Raw genomic sequence first — 10,933 nt, 5'->3', positions numbered from 1 at the left:
CTCTCTCTCTCTCTCTCTCTCTCTCTCTCTCTCTCTCTCACACACACACACACACACACACACAGTTATGCTCCTCTAGATCAGTAGATCTCAACCTTCCTAATGCTGCAATCCTTTATTTAATACAGCTCCTCATGTTGTGGGGACCCCCAAACATAAATTATTTTTGTTGCTACTTCATAACTGTAATTTTGCTCCTGTCATGAATCATAACATGTAGCTATGTGATATGCAGGATATCTAATATGGGACCCATGTGAAAGGGTTGTTTGATCCCCAGAGGGGTTGCAACCCACAAGTTGAGAAACACTGCTTCTAAAGAACCCTGACTACAAGCACTCAGGAGGCAGAGGCAGGTGGATCTCTGTGAGTCCGAGGCCAGCCTGGTCTGCAGAGTGAGTTCCAGGACATCCAAGGCTACACAGAGAAATGCTGCCTTGAAAAAAAAAAATCAAAAGAACCCTGACTGATATATTCTCCATAAGAGAGATCTAGCATACCATGACTTGCGTGGGGGAAGGTCACCTTACCCTGTGAATATGCCACCTACCTCACAAATACTCATAAAAATTACTTTTAGGTCCAAACAGAGAACTCATTGTGCTAGCGCTGCCTTTGGGAGCAGCAATCTCTCTGTATATCACTTATTTAATTTTTCTTTGCTAAATAAACTTCCACTTAAACTGCTGCTGTCTCCTGACTGGATGCTTTCCTTCCAGAGACTCCTATAACATCCTTTCATCATTCCCAAGTATGTAAGGATAATCAGCACATCTATTGATTGCACTGTTGAAATGTTTGATTTTTAAAAAAGCGCTATTTGTGACGGTTGGTGTATCCAACTTGACAGACTCTTAGATGTAAGTGTTATAGCTCTGAGGGGAAAGATATCCTGGCAATCAGGAGTCAAGGGTACCACAAAGCCGCACTGTACTACAAACCTCACGTAGAGAATTATTAGGAAAAACGCAGGAGGGTGGCTGCCTCTGCTTGGGTGAGAAGCAGCAGGGAACTGAGAGAGAGATAGGTCTTATATAGGGTTTCTTGGGGGTGGAATCTTCCAGGGTAGCAATTTCCAGGGAGGGGATTGGTAGGATTTCAGGTACTAAGCTTAGGGAGAGCTCAGGGACTGGTGGGATTTCAAACCCCAGAAGTGAGCTCAGACTTTTTACCCCACACTAGAATCATTCTCCTCCTCCCTGCCTCTGCCTCCCGAGTGCTGGGATTAAAAGCATGTGCCACCACTGCCCACCCTCACCGGGTGTCTTAACTGTCCTTTCTGTCACTGTGATAAAACACCCTGACAAGGGCTGGAGAGATGGCTCAGTTCAGTTCACTTCCCAGCATGGGATGCTCACATTATCTAGAACTCCAGTTCCAAGGGCTCTGACTCCCTCCTTCCTCCTCCGACCTCCACCAGGCATTCACATGGTACACAGGCACACAGGCAGGTAAAACAATCATACACACGAAATAAATAAACCTAAAGGAAGAAAGAAAAGAAAGTACCCTGACAAAAATAACAGTTGACGATTACAGTCCACCACTGCAGAGGAAGGAACAGTGGCAGGAACACGAGACACCTACTCACACTGCATCCACAGTAAAGAACCGGGATAGCAGGGCGGGGCAGCGCACACCTTTAACCCCAGCACTCCAGAGGCCGAGGCAAGCACATCTTTGAGCTTGAGGCCAGCCTGGTCTACAAAGCGAGTTCCAGGACAGTCAGGGCTACACAGAGAAACCTTATGTTGACAAAAAAAACAAACAAACAATGCCCCCCACAGGTTCGAATATCTGAATCTTAGTCATCAGGGAGTAGTACTACTTGAGAAGGATTAGGAGGTATGGCCTTGTCGGAGGAAGTGTGTCACTGGGGGAGGGTTTTGATTTTCAAAAGTCCAGCCAGCACAGAGAAACCATGTCTCGAAAAACCAATAAATAAATAAATGAATGAATGAATAAATAAATAAATAAACAAAAGTCCAGCCAGGCCCAGTGGCTCCCTTCTCAATGTCTCCAGCCCTGTGTCTGTCTGTGTGCCACCATGCTCCTGACCTTGATGGTAATGGGCTAAACCTCTGAACTGTAAGCCAGCCCACAATTAAATGCTTTCTTTTGTAAGAATTGTGATGACCATGATGTCTCATCACAGCAACAGAACAGTGTTTAAGACACTTAAGGGGGCTGGAGAGATGGCTCAGCGGTTAAGATTACTGGCTGCTCTTCCAGAGGTCGTGAGTTCAGTTCCCAGCAACCACATGGTGGGTCACAACCATCTGTAATGAGATCTGGTGCCCTCCTCTGGCGTGTGGGCATACACGGAGGCAGAATGTTGTATACATAATAAATAAATCTTAAAAAAAAAAAGACACTTAAGGATGCTCAGACTATTCTCTATCTATCTATCTATCTATCTATCTATCTATCTATCTATCTATCTATCTATCTATCTGGTCATCTTCTGGGACTAAATACTGTTTCCTGTAATGGATAGGTCTTCCTTTTATCAGTTAACTAAGATAAGCCCATCTTCCAGATGATTCTGACAGTTAGCACTAACCATCTGTGGCGGTCTGAATGAAAATGTCCCCGCTCCCCTCCATAGGCTCACATGCTTGCATGCTTGGCCTCCAGGTACAGGAACTGCTTAGTAGGAGGTGTGGCCTTGCTGGAGGAGGTGTGTCACTAGGGGTGGGCTGTGAATATGTTTTATTACCATTGGTTAATAAAGAAGCTGTTTCGGCCAATGACTTAGTAGAATAAAGCCAGGCAGGAAATCTGAATAGAGATAGATAGGGAGAGTAGGCAGAGTCAAACAGATGCCATGTAGCCACAGCCTCATGGTGAGACACAGATTAATAGAAATGGGTTAATTTAAGATGTAAGAGGAACATCACTAAGATATTAGCCAAAACAGCTTTATTCATCAACCAATAAAGCGACACATATACAGAAGGATATGCCACATCACACACCATGCCCAATCTCTCTCTGCTGCCTGTGGATCAGGATGTAAAGTTCTCAACTACTATGCGAGTGCCACGCCTGTCTGCTTCCCATGATGATGATTATGGACTACCCCTCTAAAACTGCAATCACAGCCCCAGTAAATGCTTTCTTTTACAGATTGAGCTAGGTCACGGTGTCTCCTCATAGCAAGAGAACACTGAGACAGTCACAGTGTCTCCTCACAGCAACAGAACACTGAGACGGTCACGGTGTCTCCTCATAGCAAGAGAACACTGAGACGGTCACGGTGTCGCCTCACAGCAACAGAACACTGACTGAGACAGTCACGGTGTCTCATCACAGCAACAGAACACTGAGACGGTCACGGTGTCTCATCACAGCAACAGAACACTGAGACGGTCACGGTGTCGCCTCACAGCAACAGATTAGTAACCAAGACACCCTCACTACTGGAAATGGACTCTGGGCATGCCTGTGGGAGATTATTTTGACTGTGTTACTTGAGGTGAGAAAACTGAGTGCACTCGAGTCTTTGAAGGCCCAGCAAAGGAGATCACCAACTGCTTTCATTGTTTTCTGCCCCGACTGTGTATGCAGTGTGATCAGCTGCTTCAGGCTCCCACACCTTGACTTCCCTATCATGATGGAATGCACCATGAACTGTGAACCAGAATAAACCCTCCCTTCAAATCTGCATTTGTCAAAGCATTTTCCCACAGCAACGGGAAATGAAACTAAGGCCCCAGTTAAGGTGCTGACTTAGGTTTCAGTCATTAAATGGTTAAACGGGAGCTGAAGAGATGGTCAGTGGTTAAGGGCACTTTCTGTTCACAGCTCGGTTTCCAGCACCCACGTGATGGCTCACTACTGTCTGCAACTCCACTTCCAGGAGGTCGGATGCCCTCTTCTGGCCTCTGCCAGCACCAGGCACACACGTGGTACATATAAGTACATAGAGACAAAACACACATACACATACAATAAATTTAAAAAAAAATCATTAAATGAATTTTGCCTTGGGATTAGAACAGAATTTTTTAAATTTTATAAAAAGACCCTAAACATACTTCTGTCATTTTGTACCATATATATAAACAAAGCAGCATCCTCAGTGTTGCCAATTATAAAAAAACTGAATAACTCTGTTTAATATCCTGCAGAAACAAATATTCAGTCAAGATTTAGTTATTTATGTAAAAATAAACAGGTACATGAATCTCATTAGTATTTAAATTTACTTTCATCTTCAATAAATGGTAAAATCATATGTATACCAATAGTTTTAAAATAATTTTTCATAATTTATCATTAATCAATGTTTGATTTGTCTGACTATTTTTATATACCTATATGCCAGGGTTATTTGGGAACTTCTTGGGCATGGGGTCATTGATTCACTGTGATAAAGGCATTTGCTGCCTAGTCTGACCACCTGAGTTTGTGACCCAGGACCTACATGCTGGAATGAGAGAACTGACTCCCACACGTTGTGCTTGAACCACTTTCATGGACTAGCACAAGCATACATATAGAAACACAATGTTTTATGAGAAAGGGTTTCTCCGTGTAGCCCTGGCTGTCCTGAGACTCAATCTGTACACAAGGCTGACCTAACCTATTTCTGCCTCCCAAATGTTAGGATTAAAAGTTTGAAATATAAGTTTTAAAATTTTAATTTAGGGGCTGGAGAGGTGGCTCAGCAGTTAAGAGTACTGGTTACTCTTCCAGAGATCCTGAATTCAATTCCTAACAACCGCATGGTGGCTCACAACCATCTATAATGGGATCTGATGCCCTCTTCTGGTCTGCAGTCATACATGCAATCAGATCACTCATACTAAAAAAGAAAAAAAAAACCAAAAATTTAAAAAATTTAATATTTCTCAGGTAAAAGAGGGCCATTAATGGAAAAAATTTAAATTCTGCTTTAGACAATTTCAGTTTGGCTTACCTTTCTATTCTCTGTATTTTATTTAGCAATGTGTTTAAAATGATTTCCATATTTAAGCTATAGAACCCCTAATTGTAAGGAAAAAGGCTTTTCCTAAATAAATAATCCTTCAGGTGTAATATACCCCAGCATATTAACATATAATTAAACCAGCAGACACCAAATCCACGAAAACACAATGTCTATTTTTATTTACCATAGCACTTCGTAGAATCTTTAATAACTACATGTTTAGTAAATGGAATAAATTTCATTCTTGTACAGTTTGCATATTTGCATTTGTTTCTGGGTATTATATATGGACGCATCTTTAAATGTAATTTCTTTTGGCTCTATTTTATACTACTATTTCAGTTACTGTAGAAAATACTTTTGTAATGTTTTAAAGATACAGGTGCAATGGACTGGAGAGATGGCTCAGTGGGTAAGAGCACCACCTGCTCTTGCAGAGGACACAGGTTCAGTTCCCGGCACCCACATGGCCCCTCACAACCATCTGTAGCTCCAGTTCCAGTTCCAGTGCCTTCTTCTGGCCTCCTCTGTCACTATATTCATGTATTGCATAGACATACATGCAAACAAGCACCCGTGACCACAAGATAAAAATAATAAATAGTTAAAAATACAGACTTGTAGGGCGGTGGTGGTGCATGACTTTAATCCCAGCACTCAGGAGACAGAAGCAGGTGAATCTCCGTGAGTTCGAGGCCAGTATGGTCTACAGAGCTAGTTCCAGGACAGGCTCCAAAGCTACACAGAGAAACCCTGTCTTGAAAAACAAAACAAACAAACAAACAAAAAGGAAGAAGAAGAAGAATACAGACTCAACTGCTTCCTGTCCTACCTCCTCCTCCAACCAATGTCTTTGTAGCCTGTGGTGGTGGCACATGCCTGTAATCCCAGTATATTTTATAAGAGGAGGCTGGAGGATTGGGAATTCAAGATCATAGCTGCAGAGGGAGCTGAGGGCCGGCTTGGGCTACATGAGGCACTGTCTCAATTTATTTTCCTTATAACTTTACTAGTTAATGAACTGGATTACCTGGTGTATCAGCTGTGGGCTGCTGCCAAATTAGAAGATCCCTAAAGGTTCTATCTACTGTTGTCATAAAATTGTCCTGTCAAAGCTTACAAGTACTCACACAAACCCTACCTTAGCAGAGTCACACTTTAATAATCAAGATTTGATACATCCGATTACTCAAAATCATCTTGAACATGAGTTTTTGCCAAATTCCTAACTCTGAGCACCCAAAAGTCCTCTGACTTCCTTTCACACCCAAGACTGTAGAAAAAAGCTCATCGCTGCCAATCACAGCTCAACACATCTCCACCTCCAATAGCCACAAACAGACTGTTCAGATTCCCACCTGTGGTGGTTTAAAAGAAAATGGCCCCCAAAGGGAGTGGCACTATTAGGAAGTGTGGCTTTGTAGAGTATGTGTGGCCTTGTTGGAGGAAGTGTGTCACTGTGGGGGCAAGCTTTGAGGTTTCTTCTGCTCAAGTTTCACTCAGTGTAACATTCAGTCCATTTCCTGTTGCCTGCAAAATGTAGAATTCTCAGCTCCCTCTCCTGCATCATGTCCCACCATGATGATAATGGACTGAACCTCTGAACTGTAAGCCACCCAATTAAATGTTTTCCTTTATAAGAGTGCCATGGTTATGGTTTCTCTTCACAGCAATAGAAACCCTGACTAAGACTCTACCCCCAAGAGCATATTTTTGCCTCATTTAGTGTTTCTTACGACACTGAAGCCATAGGTGAGGTGGAACGAGTCCTTGACTAAAGATGCAAATGGTGGCTGGGAGATAAGGGATGCTCTCAGGTTTCAGGGGACTTTCTTCTGTGTTGCAATGGAGGACAAGACCATGTCACTATATAGAAGAGATTTTGTCGGGTTGCTGAATTTCAGAAGTCAAAATGTTTCTTTTGCTTGACTGAAAAGGTGGCATTTCAGGGAATAAGAAATGCTTCTTGGGGGCTGGGGAGATGGCTCAGAGGTTAAGAGCATTGCCTGCTCTTCCAAAGGTCCTGAGTTCAATTCTCAGCAACCACATGGTGGCTCACAACCATCTGTAATGAGAACTGGTGCCCTCTTCTGGTGTATAGACACACATGCAGGCAGAACACTATATACATAATAAATAAATATATATTTTAAAAAAAGAAAGAAATGCTTCTTGCTGGGCAGTGGTGGTGCATGCCTTTAATCCTAGCACTCGGGAGGCAGAGGCAGGCAGATCTCTGTGAGTTCGAGGCCAGCCTGGCCTACAGGAGCTAGTTCTAGAACAGGCTCTAATGCTACAGAGAAACCCTGTCTCAAAAAAAAAAAAAAAAAAAAAAAAACTTCTTACCTTGGACATGATGTTAAAACTTCAAGAATGTATGACTGCTTCTGGGATGGGGGCGATATCCTGAGAAAGCAGAGGTGGACAGAAAAAAGAAACCATGATTTCCAGGTGCAGCCTGCGACCCCAGCGTCACTAGCCTAGAAGCCTTCCATTCCTTTTCTTTTTCTTTTCTCATCACACATGTACATTTCAGATATCATTAGATTTATGCTTTTTTCCTCCCCCCTCCTTCTCTCTCTCTGTTCCTTTCTCAATAAACTCCCTGTTAAAAAAAATTACAATTATTTCTCCCTAAGTACTTTATAGCTTTGGAATTCAACGTATATTTTGTGTAAGTTACCTTTTACTTACAATTATAAATAGTAAGAGCAAATACAAAATGGCATTATCAAATCTTCCACCATTTTAACACACGAAGGATTTTCATTATTGAAGATGCCCAAGGCAACTATTGAGCAAATAACCGAGCCAAACTGGAGACTAGACTTGAATTCATCGTGTACAGTTGATGATGTTAACAGGAAGATTGTCCCTACCCTTTCTACAAGGATGCAAAACAAGCTACGAGATGAAGCTTCTTTACACAGTGGGCATCAGAGGGACTCTGTGATCTGGACGACACCACTAACAAACTGCTCCTGAGAGCAACTTCTTCAGAAATGGAAGGGAGGGGACGTTTAGCCATCATTGTAATCACAGTGCTTTTAAAAACTAAACTTCACTGCCTTAAAGAATAATGAATCATTTAAGAGTGCTGAAGGGATGGCTTGGTTAAGAGCATTGGCTGCTCTTCCAGAGGACTGGGATTCAATTCCCAGCACACATAAGGCAGCTCATCGCTATCTGTGAGTCCAATTCCAATAGTTCTAATTCCTTCCCACAGACACACATGCAGGCCAAACACCAATGCACACAAAATAAAAATAAGTTATTTTTTAAAAATCTTTGAAAATAAATCATTTATTTTCAAAGTGCCAAGAAGTCCTATATCTATATATTTATTAATTCTATATCTATTAAAATGCTTCATTCAATCACTCAGTACACTGTGTGGGAAGTCCTTCTATATATATGTTGCTTTTATTAGTTAATGAATAAATCTGTTTCAGTCAGTGGCTTAACAGAATAGAGCTAGGTGGGAAAACTAAACTGAATGCTGGGAGAAAGAAGGCGGAGTCAGGGAGAAGCCATGGAGCCACCAGAGGGGAACGACACAAGCTGCCAGCTAGAACCTTGCTGGTAGGCCACAAGCCTTGTGGTAAAATATAAAATAATGGAAATGGGTTCATTCTAGATGTAAGAGCTAGCTAGCAATACTCTTAAGCTATTGGCCAAACAGTATTGTAAATAATATAGTTTCAGAGTGAGTATTCCCTGGTCTGGGCAGCCGGGAAGGAACAAGCAGCTTCCCGCCTACAGTACACTACATCTGTCCACACAATCCCACGGTCTCACGGCCCCCCTCATGAGACATCTCATACGGTCACACCTTTCCAGCCCTGTCCACCTCAAACAGCGACCCTGTCTCAGATCTGTGACACAGTCTTGTAGACCGTCACTCTGGCCCACTGTCGCACGCGGCTCCATCACACCTGATAGTAAATGCTTCGCTGCAATAGTGTCACATAGTCGCAAACGCAGCCTCACAAACGCTGTTCTCACCATCCGTCACCATGTCACAAGGCACTGACACAGGTTCTGTGTCACACAGTGCCATTCAGCCTTGCGTACATTCTCAGCGCCTCTCATGGCCTCTTTGGTCACACATTTTCTGTCACACACTATCACGGGCCCTCTCACACATGGCGGTATAGTATGTGGCATGGCACACGTCGTCATGGCCTCTCACCCTCTGACACACTGCCACAGGCCCTTCAACACTGTGACACGGTCTCATGCCGTCACGCACCCTGTCATGGCCTCTATGTAGGTCATAGGCAGGATTAGCCTCACAAAGTATCCCAGGCCCTCCCAGCGCTACGGGCATAGTCATGTCCTGTCACGCACATGGTCACACACTGTCACAGTGTCTCACAGACTCAGAAACGAAGTGGCTTGGTCTCAACTCTGCCACACGTTCTCCCACATGGTCCCCCACGCTGTCACACGCTGTCCCAACTTCTCAGCCCCATACAGCCCGCAGTCTCACCGGACACTCTCACACAGCGGTGTGGTCCGACGGTCACTCAGATGCCCGCCCATATTCTCACACCCCCACCCCCACCCCGACGGTCACTCACACTGCCGCAGCCTTTCGGTCCTACACAGTGTGGGTTGCTGGTCCCCTCAAGCAGGCTGCTGTGGTCTTGTACTGCCACACGCACGATCACCACCTCAGGCTCACACAATGTGCAGGTTCAGTCACAGGTTCACACCGTCACTCAGGTCTCCCCACACGTCCTCCAGCGCTATCACACAGTGGCACACTCGGTCTCACAGTCGCAGGCGTCCCGGTCCATGGGATGCTGTCTCCTACTGTCGCGTACTTTGTCACGCAGTTGCAGGCGTACAGCCACAGGCCCCTCGTACACGGTGGCGTGGTCTTGCACGGTCCCGCGGGTCCCGCCACACACTCTCCCACACGGTACCCCGCTGCTCACCGGGCTCCTCCTGCGTCCGCGTCACTCCTCGCTCTGCGCCGAGGCCGATTGGGCCGGGCCCGGGGCTCGATCTCGCGGCGACAACAGAGCGCACAAAGGCGCGGCAGCAGAGCTGCTCCGCGCAGGGGCCTCTGGGAGGTGGAGTCCGGCGCTTGACCTGAGCGGCGCAGGGCATGCTGGGAACGCCCACCAGGGCGCGGCTCGCCGAGGTCAGGAGTCTCTGCAGGATTCTGTCCCTTCTTTTCAGGTTTTCAAAAGCCGAACTCACTTCGGCTGCGCAGGCGCAGCTTGCTCAGGCGGGCTACTCCTGCAAGGAGTGGTGGAGGTAGGATGCTCGGCCACGCATGCGCAGTGCTGACTGACGGCTATGGCCAGAGCCAGCAAAATGACAGGTCACTGAGTGATTCGTGCTTCCTTTCTTGTTTGTTAAATTTCCCTCTGCATCACCTTTTCTCTCATTTCTTTTTGCTATTGTTGCTTTTTTTGTTTGTTTTCTTGAGACAGGGTTTCTCTGTAGCCCTGTCTGGCCTGTTACTCACAGAGATGCACCCACCTCTGCTAGGATTAAAGATTTTGGGGGTTGAAAGAAAGGGGGATTAAGATTTGGAGATCAAAGCCAGGTGTAGTAGCACACACCGCTAATCCCAGCCCGCACTTGGGAAGCAAAAGCTGGCAGATGTCTGGGAGTTTGAGACCACATAGTGAGTTCCAGAACAGAGAACTACGGAGACTCAAACAAACAAACAAACAAACAACAAACGAACAAACAAGGATTTGGAGATAAACCTGGGCAGTCGAACAACACTGTTCTACAGCAGCGATTCTCAGCCTTCCTAATGCTGTGACCATTTAATGCAGGTCCTCATGTGGTGACCCTAACCTTAAACTTACTCTGTTGCTACTTCCTAACTGTAATTTTTGCTACTGTTAAGAATGGTAATGTAGCGGATCTCTGTGAGTTCGAGACCAGCCTGGTCTACAGAGCTAGTTCCAGGACAGGCTCCAAAGCCACAGAGAAACCCTGTCTCGAAAAACCAAAAAAAAAAAAAAAAAA

General features: G+C 44.9%; 1 protein-coding gene across 3 annotated transcripts in view; it reads right to left on the bottom strand.

Annotated features, from left to right (window-relative positions):
- Window positions 1-10,014, bottom strand: part of Znf583 (zinc finger protein 583) — a 19,066-nt gene extending 9,052 nt beyond the window's left edge. Inside the window, exons 1-2 of one of the 3 annotated variants that reach the window (XM_050127477.1) lie at window positions 9,880-10,014; window positions 7,283-7,356 (exon numbers count right to left, since the gene is read on the bottom strand). In XM_050127477.1, coding sequence (XP_049983434.1) covers window positions 7,283-7,291 — 9 coding nt within the window. In that variant the 5' untranslated portion in view covers window positions 7,292-7,356; window positions 9,880-10,014. The remainder of the gene's footprint in view (window positions 1-7,282; window positions 7,357-9,879) is intronic. The other 2 variants (XM_050127478.1, XM_050127479.1) reach the window with 2 other exon arrangements.
- Window positions 10,015-10,933: the final 919 nt, after the last annotated feature.

Source organism: Alexandromys fortis, unplaced genomic scaffold (genome assembly GCF_014885135.2).
Source record: "Alexandromys fortis isolate MF-2015 unplaced genomic scaffold, M_Fortis_MF-2015_v1.1 scaffold_267, whole genome shotgun sequence".
NCBI lineage: Eukaryota > Metazoa > Chordata > Mammalia > Rodentia > Cricetidae > Alexandromys > Alexandromys fortis.
Note: the sequence above shows the minus strand (reverse complement) of the source record. Positions and strands in the feature narration are given on the sequence as shown.